Source organism: Capricornis sumatraensis, chromosome 4, assembly GCF_032405125.1.
Source record: "Capricornis sumatraensis isolate serow.1 chromosome 4, serow.2, whole genome shotgun sequence".
Classification (NCBI taxonomy): Eukaryota; Metazoa; Chordata; class Mammalia; order Artiodactyla; family Bovidae; genus Capricornis; species Capricornis sumatraensis.
In genome coordinates, this window is record NC_091072.1 from 86049809 (window position 1) to 86073542 (window position 23734).

The window sequence follows — 23734 nt, forward strand, 5'->3', positions numbered from 1 at the left end:
CTCTTGAAGAGAAAAAACATTCCTTTGAATTAATATAAGCACCAACAAAAAATTTTTCTCCAAATAAGAAAAATATTTTATCTAAAAATTAATGCCAGAATTTTTAACAACAGTATAATATTTAAGATAAGCAGCTAAGGAAATCTTATAATTAGGCTATAATACATATTGAATATTATTTAGTATTATTTTCTGTCTTAAATTCTTGGAAGAGAATATTTTTACAAAACATATAACTGTAACTAAATTTTAAAATAAATGTAACAAAGAATTGTCAACTAAAAAATACAGTCACAACCTGAAAGTAGACACTTATTTTATTTGGTGGGAATGTTTATGACTCTGAGCCCTGGAGACAGCATCTCAGAAGCCCTGAGAAAAGTGCTCCAAGAGGGCAAGAGGGGAAGTCAGGCTATATACAAGTGCAACAGAGGGAGCAGACAGTTTGAACATCAAAGATCAGTATCAAGATAAGGAATTTGGCATTCTATGTATGGGAAGATGGAAGTCTCTGGAATCACTGAATTCATTCCTTTCATATGCACCTCAGCTACCTGGGGCCAATCCTGTTTCCTTGTTCATTTTGCTTCTTGCATTCCCCCAGCTCCTCAGCAATCACCAGGGGGAGTGGCAGCATCCACTGGATCCCAGTTTTGGGAGCCTTCATTCACATTTGGAGGTCAGAAAATGCTGATGACTGTGACATCTCTTGTTTATTAACATGGCAGGAGATATTTTCATTTCACAGAAGTAATAAACATTTTTAATCCATAAACAGCAGCATTTCATAATATAATAATCAGCATAAGAATAATAGTAAATTTACATATATATTATTTTCTAAAAAATTTTAAGATATACTAAAGGTATTGAAAATACCTATGGGAAATTAAAGCATAAATTAGTAATACTAAAAAATAAATACACCTTCTGAATACTTTCATCTAGTTGCTTAGCTACAAAAATATTCTCACTCTTTATTATGTTAGTGTGATTCTAAACATTAAAACAAATGCAAAATCTCAGGTTAAGGTTTTAGAATATTAGTTGTTTCTAAGGATTTCCTGCCCTCCAGTGGTATCTGCCTTAACATTTTCATTGTACCTTTCAACATTACAAAAAGAAGACACCTCATTTCTACAATTACATTTTGAAATTATATCACATTGTATGGCAGCATCTAATTTTTCCTCCATTGTAAGTTCACTCTCTGTTTGTACCCATGCATCGCACCTTGCAACCTGTAGAATGCAGTTATTACTGGTTTTGCTTTCCAATATGTGTGCTGAATTACACTGAGACTCTGGGAACTGATATATATTATTATTCACTGAGAACTGGTTAAAATTCTCATTTTTTTTATGAAATTTGGCACTGTTATTAATAACCTTATCACATGGATATTTTTCCATGTTTTCTAAATAAAAATTATTAGTTGTTTCTTTGGTTTTGATGTATCTCCTATTTGAATCTTCAGTTTGATCTTCATCTTCTGATGGCTAAAAGAAATTAGTAATTTTGCTGTAAATAATGCTTACATTAAAAAAAAATTATTCAATCACTTCAAAGGAGACATTCTTAAAATTTACATTATAGAAACTTTAAAAAAAAGAAAAGACTTTAATAGGTGGCAAATCAACCTAGATTTTTTTTTAAATCAAGGTCATAGATTTTAAAATAGCATGACATAATATTAAGAATCCTTATATTAAAGGGCTTCCCTAGTAGTTCAGCTGGTAAATAATCTGACTGCAATGTAGGAGACCTGGGTTCGATTCTTGGGTTGGGAAGATCCCCTGGAGAAGGGATAGGCTACCACTCTAGTATTCCTGGGCTTCCCTGGAGTCTCAGCTGGTAAAGAATCTACCTGCAACGTGGGAGACCTGGGTTCAATCAGGTGGGAAAATCAGGTTGCAGAATTAAGACCTGGGTTCAATCAATGTGGGAAAAGGGATAGACTACCCACTCTAGTATTCTTGGGCTTCTGTGGTAGCTCAGCTGGTAAAGAATCCACCTGCAATGTGGGAGACCTGGGTTCAATCCCTGGCTTGGGAAGATTCCCCGGAGAAGGTAACACTACCCACTCCAGTATACTGGCCTGGAGTCCATGGGGTTGCAAACAGTCGGACACAACTGAACAACTTTCACTTTTTCACTTATATTAAAGATGGAAAAACACTAAAAAGAGAAGACTTTTTTCTCTTATTAGTCCTCATAATCATAGGTGACATCCTACCTTTTCATAGAGATGAAATGATATAGAACATATACTCTTCAACTACTTTAAGAGTAGAGTAGAACTTTGAATTAAAAAGCTAACACATACAATTTAGTATTCACTCCTTGACTGTTTAAGTCAAAAAATATCTATATTGTATCTTTCATGGACTCAGTCTCAAGAAGACTTATTAAGAATAGCATCAGCTAACAGAAAAATACACAAAAGAAAAGTTAAATAGTACTAAATATAACAATCACTAGATAAAAAGTCAAATGTTAAGAATTTTTAATAGGCCTAGATTCAATTTAGTAACTTTAATTTTTCAACTTCAACAAAAATCTGTCTTAATTACTAAACAAAATACTCTTTTTAATAAAAAAAATCCTATATAAAATATTATTTTAGCTAAAAATAAAAAGCAAAGTTAACATTAAAAAACCTAAAATGAAATATAAGCTTTAGCTGATTGGCACTAAAATAGGAAAAGTAAGCCCAATAAATGGTATTAAAACTGACAGGGCACAAATTAGAGAAAATAAAGATCAATGCACTTATTCAAGAAATAAATATTGAGTTAGCATCTGCAATGTGAGTGGAGCAGACATGATTGCTGCCCTCTACATCACACACCTCAACAGAATAATGTTGGATCCCATCAGAAAAAGATACCCTACATCTAGGGGCAAAGGAGAAGCCACAGCAAGATGGTAGGAGGGGCAAAATCACATTTAGAATCACACCCTTTACCCACCAGAGATGTCACAGGGCTCAAACAAACTTTGTGCACACCAGGACCCAGAGACACCACAGAGACTGAGCCAAAACTGTGTTTGAGTGTCTCCTGCAGGGGTCAGCAGTAGACTGTTGGAGGTGCAGGGGCTCTGGGTGCAGCAGACCTGGGTATGGCATAAGCCCTTTTGGGGAGGTCACCATTAACCCCACCATAGAACCATCAGAACTTATAGGGATTGGGAAACACAGTCTTGGAGGGCACAAACAAAAGCTTGTGCACACCAGGACCCAGGAGAAAGGAGCAGTGACTCCACAAGAGACTGACCCAGATTTGGTCATGAGTGTCCAGGAGCCTCCAGTGGAGGCAGGAGTCAGTGGTGGCCTAGTGGCAGGGTTGGAGGCACTGAGTGTAGCAGTTTCTGCATGGGGCCTTTTGAAGGAGGTCTCCATTATCCACCATAGTTTGGCCTCAGGTCAAGCAACAGGGAGGGAACACAGCCCCACCCATGAACAGAAAATTGGATTAAAGATTTACTGAGCATAGCCCACCCTTCAGAACAAGACACAGTTTCCCTCTCAGTCAGTCTCTCCCATCAGGAAGCCTCCATAAGTCTCTTAACCTTCTACATCAGAGGCAGTGCAGTGCAGTTCAGTCGCTCAGACGTGTCCGACTCTTTGTGACCCCATGAATCGCAGCATGCCAGGCCTCCCGGTCCATCACCAACTCCCAGAGTTCATTCAGACTCAGGTCCATTGAGGTGGTGATGCCATCCAGCCATCTCATCCTCTGTCATCCCCTTCTCCTCCTGCCCCCAATCCCTCCCAGCATCAGACTCTTTTCCAATGAGTCAACTCTTCGCATGAGGTAGCCAAACTACTGGAGTTTCAGCTTTAGCATCATTCCTTCCAAAGAAATCCCAAGGATGATCTCCTTCAGAATGGACTGGTTGGATATCCTTGCAGTCCAAGGGACTCACAAGAGTCTTCTCCAACACCACAGTTCAAAAGCATCAATTCTTTGGTGCTCAGCTTTCTTCACAGTCCAACTCTCACATTCATACACGACCACTGGAAAAACCATAGCCTTGACTAGACGGACTTTTGTTGGCAAAGTAATGTCTCTGCTCTTGAATATGCTATTTATGTTGGTTACAACTTTTCTTCCAAGGAGTAAGCCTCTTTTAATTTCATGGCTGCAGTCACCATCTGCAGTGATTTTGGAGCCCCCCCAAATAAAGTCTGACACTGTTTCCACTGTTTCCCCATCTATTTCCCATGAAGTGATGGGACCGGATGCCATGATCTTCGTTTTCTGAATGTTGAGCTTTAAGCCAATTTTTCAATCTCCTCTTTCACTTTTATCAAGAGGCTCTTTAGCTCTTCTTTGCTTTCTGCCATAAGGATGGTATCATCTGCATATCTGAGGTTATTGATATTTCTCCCGGCAATCATGATTCTAGCTTGTGTTTCTTCCAGTCCTGCATTTCTCATGATGTACTCTGCATATAAGTTAAATAAGCAGAGTGACAATATACAGCCTTGATGCACTCCTTTTCCTATTTGGAACCAGTCTGTTGTTCCATGTCCCATTCTAACTGTTGCTTCCTGACCTGCATATAGGTTTCTCAAGAGGCAGGTGAGGTGGTCTGGTATTCCCATCTCTTGAAGAATTTTCCACTGTTTCTTGTGATCCACACAGTCAAAGGCTTTGGCATAGTCAATAAAACAGAAGTAGATGTTTTTCTGGAACTCTCTTGCTTTTTTGATGATCCAGCAGATGTTGGCAATTTGATCTCTGGTTCCTCTGCCTTTTCTAAAACCAGCTTGAACATCTGGAAGTTCACAGTTCATGTATTGCTGAAGCCTGGCTTGGAGAATTTTGAGCATTACTTTACTAGCATGTGAGATGAGTGCAATTGTGTGGTAGTTTGAGCATTCTTTGGCATTGCCTTTGTTTGGGATTGGAATGAAAACTGACCTTTTCCAGTCCTGTGGCCATTGCTGAGTTTTCCAAATTTGCTGGCATATTGAGTGCAGACTGAAAACAACAATCACAGAAAACTAATCAATCTGATCACATGGACTGCAGCCTTGTTTAGCTCAGTGAAACTATGAGCCATGCTGTGTAGGGTCACCCAAGACAGACAGAGCATTGTGGAGAGTTCTGACACAATGTGGTCCACTGGAGAACTGAATTCCAAACCACTTCAGTATTCTTGCCTTGACCCATGAATAGTATGAAAAGGCCAAAGGATAGGAAACTCCCCCAGTCGATAGGTGCTGAGTATGCTACTGGAGATCAGTGGACAAATAACTCTAGAAAGAATGAAGAGACAAAGCCAAAACAAAAACAACACCAGTTGTGGATGTGACTGGTGATGGAAGTAAGTCCGATGTTATAAAGAGCAATATTGCATAGGAACCTGGAATGTTAGGTCAATGAATCAAGGCAAATTAGGAGTGGTCAAACAAGAAATTGCAAGAGTGAACATTGAGATTTTCATAATCAGCGAACTAAAATGGACTGGAATGGGTGAATTTAACTCAGATGACCATTATATCTACTACTGTGGGCAAGAATCTTTTAGAAGAAATCGAGTAGCCATCACGGTCAACAAAAGAGTCCAAAATGCAGTACTTGGATGTAGTCTCAAAAATGACAGAATGATCTCTGTTCGTTTTCAAGGCAAATCATTCAAAATCACATTAATCTAGGTCTATGCCCTTGAAATTAAAACACGCTTACTCCTTGGAAGGAAAGTTATGACCAAATTAGATGGCGTATTAAAAAGCAGAGATATTACTTTGCCAACAAGGTCTGTCTAGTCAAGGCTATGGTTTTTCCAGTGGTCATATATGGATGCAAGAGCTGGACTGTGAAGAAAGCTGAGCACCGAAGAATTGATGCTTTTGAACTGTGGTGTTGGAGAAGCCTCTTGAAAGTCCCTTGGACTGCAAGGAGATCCAACCAGTCCATTTAAAGGAGACCAATCCTGGGTGTTCATTGGAAGGACTGATGCTGAGGCTGAAACTCCAGTACTTTGGCTACCTCATGTGAAGAGTTGACTCACTGGAAAAGACACTGATGCTGGGAGGGATTGGGGGCAGGAGAAGGGGACGACAGGGGATGAGATGGCTGGGTGACATCACTGACTCGATGCACATGAGTTTGGGTGAACTCCAGGAGTTGGTGATGGACAGGGAGGCCTGGAGTGCTGTGATTCATGGGGTCACAAAGACTCGGACACGACTGAGCGACTGAATTGAACTGAACTGAACTGATGCCCTAACAAGTAATGCTGAAGAAGTTGAAGTTGAACAGTTCTATGAAGACCTACAAGACCTTCCAGAACTGACACCCCAAAAGATGTCCTTTTCATTATATGGGACTGGATTGCAAAAGTATGAAGGCCAGAGATACCTGGAGTAAGAGGCACATTTGTCCTGGAAGTACAAAACAAAGCAGGGAACAGAGAATGAACTGGTCATAGCAAACACGCTCTTCCAACAACACAAAAGACGACTCTACACACGGACATCGCTAGATGGTCATTACTGAAATCAGAGTGATTATATTCTTTGCAGTCAAAGATGGAGAAGCTCTATACAGTCAGCAAAAACAAGACAGGGAGCTGACTATGGCTCAGATAATGAACTACTTATTGCAAAATTAAGATTTAAATTGAAGAAAGTAGGGAAAAGCACTAGACCACTCAGGTATGACCTAAATAAAATCCCTACAATTATACAGTGGAAGTGACAAATAGATTCAAGGGATTAGATTTGATAGACTGCCTGAAGAACTATGGATGAAGGTTTGTGACATTGTACAGGAGGCAGTGATCAAGACCATCCCCACGAGAAAGAAATGCAAAAAAGCAAATGGTTGTCTGAGGAGCTAAGAAAAGAAAAGATGGGAAAGGCAATGGAGAAAAGGAAAGATATACCCATTTGAAAGCAGAGTTGCAAAGAATAGCAAGGAGAAATAAGAAAGGCTTCCTCATTGATCAATGCAAAGAAATAGAGGAAAACAAGAGAATGGGAAAGATTAGAGATCTCTTCAAGAAAATTAGAGATACCTAGTGAACATTTCATGCAGAGATGGGCACAAAAAAGGACAGAAATGGTATGGACCTAAGAGAAGCAGAAGACATTAAGAAGACGTAGCAAGAATGCACAGAAGAACTATACAAAAAAGATCTTCATGACCCAGATAACCACCATGGTGTTCTTTTGGCAAAACTCTGTTAGCCTTTGACCTGCTTCATTTTGTACTCCAAGGCCAAACTTGTCTGTACCTCCAAGTAGCTCTTTACTTCGTACGTTTGTATTCTAGTCCCCTATGATGAAAAGGACATTTTGTGTGTGTGTGCGTGTGTGTGTGTGTGTGTGTGTGTTAGTTCTAGAAGAATAGCAAGGAGAGATAAGAAAGCCTTCCTAAGTCCTCAGTGTAAAGAAATAGAGGAAAATAATAGAATGGGAATAATTAGAGATCTCTTCAAGAAAATTAGAGATACTAAGGGAACATTTCCTGCAAAGATGGGCACAAAAAGGACAGAAATGGTGTGGACCTAACATAAACAGAAGCTGTTAAGAAAAGGTGGCAAGAATACACAGAAGAACTATACAAAAATGATCTGAATTATGCAGCTAACCATGACGGTTTGATCACTCACCTAGAGCTCCACATCCTGGAATGTGAAGTCAAGTGGGCCAGAGGAAGCATCACTATGAACAAAGCTAGTGGAGGTGATGGAATTCCAGTGGAGCTATTTCAAATCCTAAAAGATGATGCTGTGAAAGTGCTACACTCAATATGTCAGCAAATTTGGAAAACTCAGCAGTGCCCATAGGACTGGAAAAGGTCAGTTTTCATTCCAATCCCAAGGAAAGGCAATGCCAAAGAATGCTTAAACTACCACAGAACTGTACTCATATCACATGCTAGAAAAGTAATGCTCAAAATTCTCCAAGCCAGGCTTCAGCAATACATGAACTGTGAACTTCCAGATGTTCAAGCTGGTTTTAGAAAAGGCAGAGGAACCAGAGTCAATTGCCAAAATCCGCTGGATCATCAAAAAAGCAAGAGAGTTCCAGAAAAACATCTACTTCTGTTTTATTGACTATGCCAAAGCCTTTGACCGTGTGGATCACAACAAACTGTGGAAAATTCTGAAAGAGATGGGAATACCAGACCACCTGACCTGCCTCCTGAGAAATCTGTATGCGGGTCAAGAGGCAACAGTTAGAACTGGACATGGAACAACAGACTGGCTCCAAATCAGGAAAGGAGTATGTCAAGGCTATACACTGTCACACTGCTTATTTAACTTATATGCAGAATACATCATGTGAAATGCTGGGTTGGGTGAAGCACAAGCTGGAATCAAGAAATATCAATAACTGGGAGAAATATCAATAACCTCAGATATGCACCACCCTTATGGCAGAAAGCAAAGAAGAGCTAAAGACCCTCTTGACGAAAGTCAAAGAGGTAAGCAGAAAAAGTTGGCTTAAAACTCAACATTTAGAGAACTAAGATCATGCATCCAGTCCCATCACTTCATGGCAAATAGATGCGGAAACAATGGAAACACTGAGAGACTTTTCTTGGGCTCCATAATCACTGCAGATGGTGACTGCCACCATGAAATTAAAAGATGCTTGTTCCTTTGAAGAAAAGCTATGACCAACCTAGACAGAATATTAAAAAGCAGAGACATTATTTTGCCGGCAAAAGTCTGCCTAGTCAAAGCTAAGGTTTTTCCATTAGTCATGTATGGATGTGAGACTTGGACTATAAAGAAAGCTGAGCGCTGAAGAACTGATGTTTTTGAACTGTGGTGTTATTGGAGAAGATTCCTGAGGGTCCCCTGGACTGAAAGGAGATCTAACCAATCCATTGTAAAGAAAATCAGTCTTTAATCCCACTGGAAGGATTGATGCTGAAGCTGAAACTCCAATCCTTTGGCCACCTGATGCGAAGAACTGACTTACTGGAAAAGACCCTGATGCCGGGAAAGAATGAAGACAGGAGGAGAATGGGATGTCAGAGGATGAAATGGTTGGTTGGCATCACCGACTTGATGGACATGAGTTTGAGTAAGCTCTGGGAGTTGGTGATAGACAGGGAAACGGGTATGCTTCAGTCCATGGGGTTACAAAGAGTTGGACACTACTGAGCAACTGAACTATCTGACAGCACACACTCTTATATGTGGAAAGGATGTTCATCACACAATTACAATTATAAGTTGAAAAAACATTATGAAGAGCAAGTATGAAGTATTATAAGAACATATCTAAGGGGTCTTATTTAGATTGAAAAGTCAAGGAGGGGCTTCAAAAGCACTGACATGTTTAAGCTGATGCCTAACAGAATATATTAATATGAATGTCCTGAAGCAGAAAAGAGACCAGTCAGCTAAGGAAGTCGCATGTCAATGTGTGGTGAGAGAGGATCACTAGAAGTTGGAAATGTAGGCAGAAGCTATATCACACAGGGCCTGAGGCCACTGTAAGTAGTTTAGATTCTAAAGCAAAAGAGGAAACCACTGAATAATCAAACACAGGAATAACATCATTCAGTTTAAGCTTTCAAAAGATCATAATGATTGCTAACAGGAAAAAAAGTAGGGCAAGAGTAGATCTCTTGAGCAACAACCATAATAATTTAAGAACAAGATGATGAAACCTTAGACTAGTGTACTGACACTTGGTAGGTGAAAGAAGTAGATAAATATGCAATTTATTTTGCAGGTAGAATTGATTGGATAAAGTGATGAAATGAATATGGTTAGGAAGGCAGGTGAGACTGAGATGCCAAACTAAAGTCTCTGGCAACAACTGCGTGGGTAGAAAACTACCCACTCAGTTCAGTTCAGTCGCTCAGGCGTGTCCCACTACTGATCTACTACTATGAGAAAACTGATATAAGGAGATTAGGGGGTGTTCAGCTTTTCATGAAATATCTAAGAAGATATCCAATAAGAAATTGGATACTTAATTAAGGATCTCAGCTGAATTCGTAAAATTGAGAATTATCATCAACCAGGCAATAGTATAAAAAGTCACTGGAATATATAACATGATCTAGAATTTGGAGTGTAGTTTAAGAGAAGAGAAGGGTCCTGAAGCAAACCCTAAATTACAATTCATATACAGGGAAAGGTAGAAGAGAAGTGGGCAAAGGCATAAAGTGGCATACAGAGAGGTATGAAGGAAACTAAGATAGTGTGCATCACAAAAGCAAAGAGAAGAAAATGTTTCAAGAAAAGGCAATAATTATTTCTATTAATATGGCTAGAAATTCTTGTAAAATAAGAACTGAAAACTGCCCGATGAATTTGGCACCATTAGAGGTCACTAGTGTCCTTCCTTGGCAAGAGCAGTTTGGATAGCAAACTAGAGACAAAAGGTAGATGAAAAGAAGGAAAAATTAATGGAGAACTCCATTTAAACATGTGATTTGTGAGAAATCCACTCAGAATATGATGCAACTCCAATTATTCAGATTATAGTTCCCACTCAGCACTAAACATGTCACTCCCATTATTCAGATTATATTTTATAGTTTTCTTTATATAAGCCTTGAGACTTTCTCTCTGTATGTATTATTGGTTGTTTAAGATTTTCAATTATTGTGAATGGGTTCTTCTAAAAACTCTTTTAAAAGAAACACACATTTACTATACATATATGTATACACACACACACATCTTAATATGACTATTTTGTAAATAACAATGAACATGTTATAAACATGAATGTATGAGGCTTCATAAAGGTAAATGAATGATGCTCACATTTTAATTTACATTCTTCATATTTTCACATTTACATTTATTTTCACTATTATTTCAACTTTTTTTCACAATGAAAAGGTAAACTGTAAGAAATACAAATTATTCTAAATTAGTACAGCATATGTTAACAAGCAAAAAAAGAACATAACTTACCATCTCTGAACTAGAACTGAAACAACTACTATCTGTTGGCCTTGGAGAGTAACTGGAAGACTGACTACTCTGTGAAGAATCAAGATCTGAAAAAAAGATTTAATTTTCCAAGTTTATTAAGGTACCATATATTTGCTAATTTCTGAAGACTAGTATGTATTAATATATACACAGGCAGAAAATAGCTGTTGGTAAATAAGTTCAGTTAACATACTATGGAACATTTTAAAAGTTAAAATTTTGGATATGTGGCAGCTTGCATTTGACAGGGTATTTTGAATTTATTCTCCATGTATCTGCCTTCCAATGCAAGACATGGGGGTTCTATCATTGAGTCAGGAAGATCCTCTAGAGAAGGAAATGACAACCCACTCCAGTATTCTTGTTTGGGACATCCTATGGATAAAGGAACCTGGTGGGCTATAGTCCATGGGGTCGCAAGAGAGTTGGACATGACTTAGTGACTAAAACAACAACAATAACAACAAAACGTGTATTTACAAGTAAAACAAGGGGAGGAAACATAAGGAAAGAAACGAGAACAGAGAAATTGAACTTTTTTTTTTCCAATATAATGAACCTTTATGAACAAACAAAATGTCAGTCCACAGGAAGAAGGATAAGCCAAGGTACCAGACATTTGCTAATTTAGTAAATGAAACTTCATCATACAACTGAAATGATATTTAACCTATGATTTCATAACTGTAGAATTTTAAAGCTATTTGTGAATTCAAAATTAATATAAAAATATATCTTTTGACATTTGATGACTGTAACACTTTATTTTTTAAAAAACTGTATTTCAAAAATTAAAGCACCTGGTATGTTATTCATTATCTGCTTAATATGTTCTCTTATGATTCCAAGAAAAGTTTAAAAATGGGCCTTATAAGTAGGTCATGACTCCCTAGAACACATAAATACAATACTATATATAGATGAGCAGTAGGTTCAACCATTCCTCTTCTTGCTTGTAAAAGTGATTTTGCTATTTAAAAAAAGCAAAAGGTAATGGAATGTGGTGTAACAACATAAATAAATCACATGCCCTCCTATACACAGCAGACCATGACTACTATTCATACCTCAGATTGGATTTGGCGCCTTCTGTAACAGAACCTGTCGGTCAGCTGAGGTAGAGAGAACTTAGGTAAATTCAGTCACCCTCAGTTCATCATTCTAGAAGGAATGTATATCCTCACAAAGTTCTTCTTAACAGTGGAAAGCAGAGAGCAGAACAGTAGGATTTTACTAACAACATGAACTAAGGCTATTCCCCCACAATAAGGTCCATTCAATTCATAAGTACAGTAAACCCACAGTTATTAGTAGAGAAGATAAATGTCTATTAAATGAATGTAGATTAAAATGTAAATTCAAGACTTGAGTTATTAAGGCACTGTAATAGTTTTTAGGAATACATGGCCATAATGCTCAAAGGACTCAGCATTTTGAGATGAAGAAAAATACAGTCTTTAAAAATAGTCACTTTTTGATTGGGTCGTTCATTTTTCTGGAGTTGAGCTGCATAAGTTGCTTGTATATTTTTGAGATTAGTTGTTTGTCAGTTGCTTCATTTGCTATTGTTTTCTCCCATTCAGAAGGAGGTCTTTTCACCTTACTTATAGTTTCCTTTGTTGTGCAGAAGCTTTTAATTTTAATTAGACCCCATTTGTTTATTTTTGCTTTTATTTCCAGTATTCTGGGAGGTGGATCATAGAGGATCCTGCTGTGATTTATGTCAGAGAGTGTTTTGCCTATGTTCTCCTCTAGGAGTTAATGAGGTACCATTTCACACCAGTCAGAATGGCTGTGATCCAAAAGTCTACAAGCAATAAATGCTGGAGAGGATGTGGAGAAAAGGGAACCCTCTTACACTGTTGGTGGGAATGCAAACTAGTACAGCCACTATGGAAAACAGTGTGGAGATTCCTTAAAAAACTGGAAATAGAACTGCCTTATGACCCAGCAATCCCACAGCTGGGCATACACACCAAGGAAACCAGAACTGAAAGAGACACATGTACCCCAATGTTCATTGCAGCACTGTTTATAATAGCCAGGACATGGAAACAACCTAGATGTCCATCAGCAGATGAATGGATAAGAAAGCTGTGGTACATATAGACAATGGAGTATTACTCAGCCATTAAAAGGAATAAATTTGAATCCGTTCTAATGAGATGGATGAAACTGGAGCTGATATACGAGAGAAGTAAGCCAGAAAGAAAAACACCAATACAGTACTCTGACACATATATATGGAATTTAGAAAGATGGTAATGATGACCCTGTATGCAAGACAGCAAAAGAGACACAGATGTATAGAACGGACTTTTGGACTGTGAGGGAGAGGGAGAGGGTGGGATGATTTGGGAGAATGGCATTGAAACATGTATACTATCATGTAAGAAACGAAGCGCCAGTCTATGTTCGATACAAGATACAGGATGCTTGGGGCTGGTGCACGGGGATGATCCAGAGAGATGATATGGTGTGGGAGGTGGGAGGGGGATTCAGGATTGGGAGCTCGTATACACCCGTGGTAGATTCATGTCAATGTATGGCAAAACCAATACAGTATTGTAAAGTAAAATAAAGTAAAAATAAAATTTAAAATAAAAAATAAAAATAAAAATAGTCACAAAGTTAGGTGCAACAATAAAAGTGATAGAAGATACAAAAGCAGTAGAGACCTAAGTGTGATGAGTTCTAGGGAAAGAGATTTGGTGAATAGTAATAAGGAAAGCACAAGATAAAGAATAGGTTTTATAAGATGAATAAGCAAGTTCCCAAAAGACAAAATGTAAAATATTATATGTGATGGGGGAAAAGAAAGTGTAGAAGTGCACTTCAATACTAAGGAAATTTTAGACTGTCTACCAAGGCATCTAATTGGGGATTATTTAAACAAGGGTAAAATGTATGAAAACATAGATCATTGGGAGATTAACTCAACAACCAAGTTATGAGGCGATGAAGATCTGCAATAAAACAGTGAGATTTGGTTGAAGAGGCAAATGGTCCAAATTTCAAGACAGTTTTCAAATACCCTCAATTTTTATTATAAACTTAAAAAAATTCTGGCAATCTGATAGAACATTAATTCCAAAATGTGAGAAAGATTACACATGCACATACACATACATATATTATATAGGCCAATCTCACCAACAGTATCAATGCAAAAATTGTATATGAGTTAAAATTTTAAAATATAAAATTATAAAATAAGAAAAGCAAACTTAATCATAAAGCATCATGATTTGGTGGGATTTATTTTAGGAATGCTAGGATGGTCCATATCATAAAATCCTTTGGCAAAATTCACTGTCTTAAAAGCCCTACACAACAATTATATATCACCTCTCACCCATTAAAATGGCCACTTATTGAAAAAAATGAAAATAATAAGCGATGGTACAGATTTCAAGAAATTGGAACCCTGGTGCATTATTGTTATAGCTGATATGGAAAACAGAAGACTCCATGCTTCCACTATAGAGGGCACAGGTTCAGTCCCTGGTTGGGGTATTAAGATCCCACTTGTTACGTGGTCTCTTTTCCCCCCAAGAAAACCCTTTTCCTTGGAGTTGATTTTAAAGTTATATATGAAAGTAATCAAAACTAACCAGAAAAATCTTTAAAAAGTGCAAAGGGAGGTGTAACTTAGAAATTAAACATTGTTTTCGCTGTTTAATTGCTAAGTTGTGTCTGATTCTTTTGTAGCCTGCTAGGCTCCTCTGTCCATGGGATTTCCCAGCAAGAATACTGGAGTGGGTTGCCATTTCTTTCACAGTATAAAGTAATTATAACAAAAATAATGTGATATTAGCACATGTGAAATAGGAAGCTCAATGGAATGGTAAAGAAATCCACAGAACAGACTAAAGTATATATGGAAAACTGACACAAGAAGGTAGTATTACAAATACCTAGGAGAAAGATGCATTTTTTAAAAACTTGAATCAGGATAAACTCCTAAATCAGGATAAATTATCAGTGCAAAAAAATACAATAAAATACCAATACTAGAAGAAAATATAAGTGAATTCATTTGTAACCAGGGAGTGTGATGAGTCTTTCTAATTAAATCCAAAAGTATAAAAGATAAGATTGATAACATTAACTACATAAAAAATGTTTAGCCTTTTGCAAGGCAGGAGATACCATAAGCAAAGTAAAAACAAACAAATCGAAAATTAATAATAAACTAGGTGAAAATATTTGTGACACATCACAAAGAGCTAAATCTCTTTAATATATGAAGAACTCTTAAATATCAAGAAAAACATGTAAAAACTCAATGCTCCTAGGACGCAAATGATGTTCACAGAAAAAAAGAAAATCACAAATAACCATTACACATTTTTAAAAGATGCTAAACTTCACTCAAGGAAAGGAAGTACAAACTCAAACTTCCATCTCTCTATTTTTATAAGATTCACAAAAATTCTTAAGTTGGGCTACAATCACTATTAGTGAGGCTGTGGAATAAAAATCACATTCATGATAGGATTGCAAAATGATGCAATGGGGAATTCAGCAATCTCTATCCAAAACAGATTTTGGCAATAACTATCAAAAAAAAAAAAAGCCACAAAAACTCCACAATGTATCTCCTCTTTCATTCAGCAATCCCATTTCTAGAAATTATCCTGAAAATGTACCTCTACAATTAAGAAATGTGTGCTCAAAGTTGTTCACTGAACATTGCAAAAATGAGATACCAGAATCAATTCAAATGCCCAGGAACAGGGCACTGTCTGAGTAAACTATAGATCATCCACATAATGGATTACTAAATGGACATAAATAAAGGGTTAATAAATGCCTAATACTGATATAAGGAAACCTACAGAAAATTTATTAAATAAATCCATTTAATTTGTGTATAAAACACACTGTATTAAGATATCCTACATTACATTTAGAGTGAGAAGGGCAGGGAAACAAGACGCACATATAAGCACATTTATACACTTTTAGGCTTTATTTTGGGCTTTCCTGGTAGCTTGGCTGGTAAAGAATCCACCTGCAAAGCTGGAGACCCTGGTTCAATTCCTGGTTCGGAAGATCCCATTGAGAAGGGATAGGTTACCCACTCCAGTATTCCTGGGCTTCCCTGGTGGCTCAGACAATAAAGAATCCCCCAGCAATGTTGGAGACCTGGGTTCAATCCCTAGGTTGGGAAGATCCCCTGGAGGAGGCGTGACAACCCACTCCAGTATTCTTACCTGGAGAATCCCCATGGACATAAGATCCTGGCAGGCTACAGTCCATGGGACTGCAGACAGCTGGACGTGACTGAGTGACTAAGCACAGCAGAGTGCATATCATATGAACTAGCCAATTCTACTTCTAGAAATAAATCCTAGAAGAATTTTTTATATATGTGTGCCAGGAGAAGTGTCAAGATTTGCTAAAGTAGCATTGTTTATCATAGCAAAATATTCAAAACAACTTAAATAACTGTTGCCAAAGATGTATAAATTGTGTTATGTTCATACAATAGAAGGCTGTATAGCAGAAAATAAATGATGAAATGTATTAAAGTCACAAGTGTCAGCGTGATTGAATCTCAAAACATATTTCTAGGTGAACACACACACACAGAAGTAAGTCACAGAAAAATATATTTTGCCTCAATTTGTCACAGAAAGCTCCAAACCAAGCAATCGGAAAACTACATGCTAAGTCACTTCAGTCATGTCCGACTCTGTACGACCCCACAGACGGCAGCCCACCAGGCTCCCCCATCCCCGGGGTTCTCCAGGCAAGAACACTGGAGTGGGTTGCCATTTCCTTCTCCAATGCAGGAAAGTGAAAAGTGAAAGTGAAGTTGCTCAGTCGTGTCTGACTCTTAGCGACCCCATGGACCGCAGCCTACCAGGCTCCTCCGTCCATGGGATTTTCCAGGCAAGAGTACTGGAGTGGGGTACCATTGCCTTCTCCGAAAGTCTACATGTGCTATCATAAAAACCAAATTCAGGATAATAGTTGCCTCTAGAAGGCAGGATAGGAAATACAACGGAGAAGGTATTCAAAAGTATTATGTATTACTTTTTTTATTTTTTTTACTTTTTTTAAAATATAAATTTATTTATTTTAATTGGAGGCTCATTACTTTATAATGTTGTATTGGTTTTGCCATACATCATCATGAATCCACCACAGGTGTACACATGTTCCCCATCCCGAACCCCCCTCCCACCTCCCTCCCTGTACCATCCCTCCGGGTCATTCCAGTGCACCAGCCCCAAGCATCCTGTATCCTGCATCGAACCTGGACTGGCGATTCGTTTCATTTATGATATTATACATATTTCAATGCCATTCTCCCAAATCATCCCACCCTTTCCCTCTCCCACAAACAAGGGAATACAAAGGTGTCTTTTTTTTAAATCATTCACTAAGTACATATATGTTATACATACTCATCTTGTATAACATTTTATAAAAGATGAAGTTAATTTTAAGGGGTCAATTATGTAATATATTCTAAGATACTTATAAAATACATTTGCTGGCAAAACTCTAAGAAAAAAACAAAACTTAAAGTTTAACTGATTTCTGGGGATTTCTCCTTGGTGGTCCGGTGACTGAGTCCAGACTCACAGTGCAGGGGGTCTGGGTTTGGTCAGGGAACTAGATACCACATGCCACACTAAAAGATCCTGTGTGCTACAACTAATTCTGGAACACCCAAATTAAAAAAAAAAAAAAAGATTCAAAATTTAACTGATTTCTATTAAAATGTTATTTTTAAAAGAATAAAATTCACTTATAGTTACACTGACAAGTTTTCCTAGTAGATGTTGTCCCATCTTTGAAAGAACACATTCCTCTTTCTTCTATCAGAATCTAGAAGAAAAACAAAATTTTAACAGCTCCCAAGTATATACCATAATATATACTTATAGCTACCTTTTAACCACACCGATTCAACTTATAGCACTCATCTTTCATATTACTTTAATTGAACAAAGATGATTATAAAACTGCAAAGAAAAATTTACCTGTGATGAACAGTAATTGAAACAAAATTTAAATTGGTTTAGAAACAGAAAGCAACAGAACAGACATTTGCCAGGAAATAAATTACTGACAAAAAGGAGAGACTTTGGGTAATCTTAGTAAATGCAGTTGAAAAAAGACAAAGATATTAAAGCAATTTGGATATCTATTCCATTATTCTCTTTTTAATTTCTTAAGTTGGATATCAGTTCATTTAATTTCAGATTTTTTTTAAATAATAAAAGCTCTTAAAGGTATAAATTTTCTGTAGAATACACCACTGGTTTTGATTTTCATCAGTTTTTACATTTGCATTTTTTTTTCCTTTTTCTTTGTTAAACTCCCAGTATTTCTTAATTTCCAACAAGGTAAGCGAGGTTAGGGCTTCCCTGATGGAAAAGGGAAGGGAAAGTCGCTCAGTCGTGTCCGACTCTTTGCGACCCCATGGACTGTAGCCTACCAGGCTTCTCAGTCCATGGGATTTCCAGGCAAGAGTACTGGAGTGGGTTGCCATTTCCTTCTCCAGGGGATCTTCCCGACCCAGGGATCAAACCCGGGTCTCCCGCATTGTAGGCAGATGCTTTACCCACTGAGCCACCAGGGAAAAATTCACCTTCAAGGCAGGAGACAAGGGTTCTATCCCTGGGTCAGGAAGATCCTCTGGAGAAGAAAATGGCAACCCATTCAGTATTCTTGCCTGGGAAATCCCATGGACAGAGGAGCCTGGAAGGCTACAGTCCATGCAGTCGCTAGAGTTGGACATGACTTAGTAACTGAACAGCAACAACAAGGAGGGAAGTTAAGCACCTTTTGTTGTTGCTGTTCATCTCTACTTAAATGAATTTTTATTAGAGAATGTGGCTATGAATCTTTTCAAAGATGAGGACCTTATGGATTTTTATGGCTTACTATATGAATTATGTTTGTAAATATACCATAGACTTACAGAAAATAAACATTCTCTGTTGGTAGGATATAGTTTTTTAGATAGATAGGTAGTATAAAAGAGAAACTGTCTAGCTGCTCACTGAACCTGTTTCTCTTAGGCATACAGCTAAACTTCGTTTCTTAGCCTTCTTTAGAGTTGATTAGAATGAGCTATTTAAGTTCTGGTTATAGGCAAAAGTGGTGCACACCACTACCAGTCTCGGCTATAAAATTTTTCTCAATAATCCTCCATTTTCTTTCCCCTCTGATATCAATATACAGTGCAAACATGGATGCTTACCAGTTAAAGACAGCAGACTCCCTACCAGCTCAGAGTCCTGAATAACTTTATAGAGCACAGCCTCTTCTCTAACCCTATTATTCAAACATTTTAAAAAATCTTGTATATTCAGTTCTTAACACAATCAAGCTTCAAATGTGCACCAGAAACCCACAAGCTGAAAAAGCTACAGAGACCCAAGAGTAGGCATATACTCCTATACAAACTTCAGATCTTTTGATAGAGAATAACAGAAAAAGAAGATCAGACCAAATGGAAAAACAAAACAAAACAAAACACTTAAATATTCAAGGAATTTCCCCCATCCTCCAGTTTAGCAAGTGTTCACAATGTCTGCCCAGAAGGACTTCATAATTGGTATGGATCAGTAAGTTTCTGTCTCCTCTTCTCTTTTCCAAATGGGCATTTTAGTGCATTTATACTGTCCTTGCCCTACTACAATTTCTGTCATATATATATATATATATATATATATATATATATATATGATATATATATATCTTTTCCTGTCGTTTTATTTTCAACCTTTATTATTATGTTCTACGTGTTTCCTGAAAAATATGTAGATTTTTTTCTTCTCAATTTGATATTCCTTGAATCTTGGTAAGAAAAATCAGCCTTTTTATAAAATTTAATGTATTAATTACTAAGCAGGATTCATTCCTTACCTTTACTGTTTATGTAGAAATGTTATTTCACTTTTTTCCCACCTTGTTCTACTGTGACATCCCCTCTCTTTTATATTCTGACATTCTTCCATCTGTCTCCATTTCTCCAGTGATTATCTTCCCATTTTAAACAAACATATTTAAACTGTATTCCTTCACTATTTCAAAATTTCATAGGCTGCAGTTAAAGATGGCAATGTAGGAGGATCCTGAACTTCCTTCCTTCCACGGACACACTGAATCTAAGCTACATACAGAACAATTTCTTCCAGCCCCACCCCCTCATTCCCACCTCCCACCAAAGAAACAACTACTTCAGTTCAGCTGCTTAGTTGTATTCGACTCTTTGCGACCCCATGTACTGCAGCACGCCAGTCTTCCCTGTCCATCACCAACTCCCAGAGCTTACTCAGACTCATGTCCATCAAGCTGGTGATGCCATCCAACCATCTCATCTTCTGTTATCCCCTTCTCCTCCTGCCTTCAATCTTTCCCAGCATCAGGGTCTTTTCCAATGAGTCAGTTCTTCACATCAGGTGGCCACAGTATTAAGAGTTTCTGCTTCAGCATCCATCATCCCAATGAATATTCAGGACTGATTTCCTTTAGGATTGACTGGTTTAATCTCCATATAGTCCAAGGGACTCTCAAGAGTCTTCTCCAACATGGCAGTTCAAAAGCATAAATTCTTTGGCGCTCAGCTTTCTTCATAGTCCCAACTCTCACATCCATACATGACTACTGGAAAATCCATAACTTTAAATATATGGACCTTTGTCAGCAAAGTGAGCGAATGAGTGAAAGTCGTTCAGTCGTGTCCGACTCTTTGCAGCCCCATGGACTATACAGTCCATGGAATTCTCCAGGCCAGATTACTGGAGTGGGTAGCCTTTCACTTCTCCAGGTGATCTTTCTAATCCAGGGATTGAACCCAGGTATCCCACATTGCAGGCAGATTCTTTACCAGCTGAGCCACAAAAGAAGCCTAAGAATACTGGAGTGGGTAGCCAATCCCTTCTCCAGCATGTCTTCCCAACCCAGGAATCGAACCAGGGTCTTCTGCATTGCAGGCGGATTCTTACCAACTGAGCTATCAGGCATGCCCTGGCAAAGTGGTGCCTCTAAATTTTTTCTTGGGCTCCAAAATCACTGCAGATGGTGACTGCAGCCATGAAATTAAAAGATGCTTCCTTCTTGGATGAATAGCTATTACCAATCTAGACAGCATATTTTCATCCAAGGAGCCAACATCTTTTAATTTCACAGCTGCAGTCATCATCTGCAGTGATTTTGGAGCCCAAGAAAATAAAATCTCACACTATTTCCATTGTTACCCCATCTTTTCACTATGAAGTGATGGGACTGTATGCAATGATCTTTGTGTTTTGAATGTTGTGTTTTAAGCCAACATTTTCATTTTCCTCTTTCACTTTCATCAAAAGGCTCTTTAGCTTTTCTTCGCTTTCTGCCATAAGAGTGGTATCATCTGCGTACCTGAGGTTACTGATATTCCTCCCAGAAATCTTGATTTCATGTGGTGCTTTATTCAGCCCAGCATTTCACATAATGTTCTCTGCATATAAGTTAAATAATCAGAGTGACAATATACCACCTGGATGTACTCCTTTCCCAATTTGGAAACAGTCCGTTGTTCCATGACCGGTTCTAACTGTTGCCTCTTGACCTGCATACAGGTTTCTCAGGAAGCAGGTCAGGTGGTTTGGTATTCCCATCTCTTGAAGAATTTTCCACAGTTTGTTGTGATCCACACAGTCAAAGTCTTTGGCATAGTCAATAAAGCAGAAGTAGATGATTTTCTGGAACTCTCTTGCTTTTTTGATGATCCAACGGATGTTGGCAATTTGATCTCTGGTTCCTCTGCCTTTTCTAAATCCAGCTTGAACATCTGGAAGTTTCCAGTTCACATACTGTTTAAACCTGGCTTGGAAAAATTTGAGCATTACTTTGCTAGCGTGTGAGAAGAGTGCAGTTGTGTGGTAGTTTGAGCATTCTTTGACATTGCCTTTCTTTGGGACTGGAATGAAAACTGACCTTTTCCAGTCCTATGGCTGAGTTTCCCAAATTTGTTGGCCTATTGAGTGCTGTACTTTCACAGCATCATCTTTTAGGACTTTAAATAGCTCCACTGGAACTCCATCACCTCCACTAGCTTTGTTTATAGTGATGCTTCCTAAGGCCCACTTGACTTCACGTTCCAGGATGTGGAGCTCTAGGTGAGTGATCAAACCGTCGTGGTTATCTGGGTCATTCAAATCATTTTTGTATAGTTCTTCTGTGTATTCTTGCTACCTCTTAACAGCCTCTGTTTATGTTAGGTCCATACCATTTCTGTCCTTTACTGTGCCCATCTTTGCAAGAAATGTTCCCTTGATATCTCTAATTTTCTTGAAGAGATCTCTAATTTTTCCCATTCTACAGTTTTCCTCTATTTCTTTGCACTGATCACTTAGGAAGGTTTTCTTATCTCTCCTTGCTATTCTTCTAGAACTAACATCAAAAAAAAAAAAAAAAAGATGTCCTTTTCATCATAGGGACTAGAATAAAAAAGTAGGAAGTCAAGAGCTACCTGGAGGTACAGGCTGGCATAAAAAATGAAGCACATCAAAGGCTAACAGAGTTTTGCCAAAACAACATGTGGGTCATAGCAAACACCCTCCTTCAACAACACAAGAGATGACTCTACACATGGACATCACCAGATGGTGAAAACCGAAATTCAACTGATTATATTCTTTGCTGCTAAAGATGGAGAAGCTCTATACAGTCAGCAAAAACAAGACCAAGAGCTGATTGTGGCTCAGATTATGAACTCATTTATTGTAAAATTCAGACTTAAATGAAGAAAGTAAGGAAAACCACTATACCATTAATGTATGAACTTAATCAAATCCCTTACGATTATACATTGGAAGTGACAGATTCAAGAGATTAGCTCTGGTAGACTGAGTGCCTGAAGAACTATGGATGGAGGTTCGTGACTTTGTACAGGAGGCAGTGATCAAGTCCATCCCCAAGAAAAATAAGTGCAAAAATGCACAACAGTTGTCTGAGCATCCCTTACAAATCACTGAGGAAGGAAGAGAAGCAAAAAGCAAAGGAGAAAAGTAAAGATATACCCATCTGAAAGAAACAACTAGCTAAGAGCCAAATTGAGGAAATGTAAACGTATTGTACTGGAAGGATCACAAGCAGGAATCAAGACTGCCAGGAGAAATATCAACAACATCAGATATGCAGATGACACCACCCTTATGGCAGAAAGTGAAGAGGAACTAAAAAGCCTCTTGATGTAAGTGAAAGAGAGTGAAAAAGTTGGCTTAAAGCTCAACATTCAGAAAACGAAGATCATGGCATCCGGTCCCATCACTTCATGGGAAATAGATGGAGAAACAGTGGAAACAGTGTCAGACTTTATTTTTGGGGGCTCCAAAATCACTGCAGATGGTGACTGCAGCCATGAAATTAAGAGGCTTACTCCTTGGAAGAAAAGTTATGATCAACCTATATTGCATATTGAAAAGCAGAGACATTACTTTGCCGACTAAGGTCCATCTAGTCAAGGCTATGGTTTTTCCAGTAGTCATGTATGGATGTGAGAGTTGGACTGTGAAGAAGGCTGAGCGCTGAAGAATTGATGCTTTTGAACTGTGGTGTTGGAGAAGACTCTTGAGAGTCCCTTGGACTGCAAGGAGATCCAACCAGTCCATTCTGAAGGAGATGAGCCCTGGGATTTCTTTGGAAGGAATGATGCTAAAGCTGAAACTCCAGGACTTTAGCCACCTCATGCGAAGTGCTGACTCACTGGAAAAGACTCTGATGCTGGGAAGGATTGGGGGCAGGAGGAGAAGGGGATGACAGAGGATGAGATGGCTGGATGGCATCACCA

At 38.1% G+C, this 23734-nt stretch overlaps 1 protein-coding gene across 1 annotated transcript in view; it reads right to left on the minus strand.

The window, feature by feature from the left end:
* Window positions 1-1043: 1043 nt before the first annotated feature.
* Window positions 1044-23734, minus strand: part of REDIC1 (regulator of DNA class I crossover intermediates 1) — an 88125-nt gene continuing 65434 nt past the window's right edge. Inside the window, 3 exon segments of the mRNA XM_068971446.1 lie at window positions 1044-1499; window positions 10912-10997; window positions 17715-17778. Of these exon segments, the coding sequence (XP_068827547.1) occupies window positions 1044-1499; window positions 10912-10997; window positions 17715-17778 (606 nt within the window).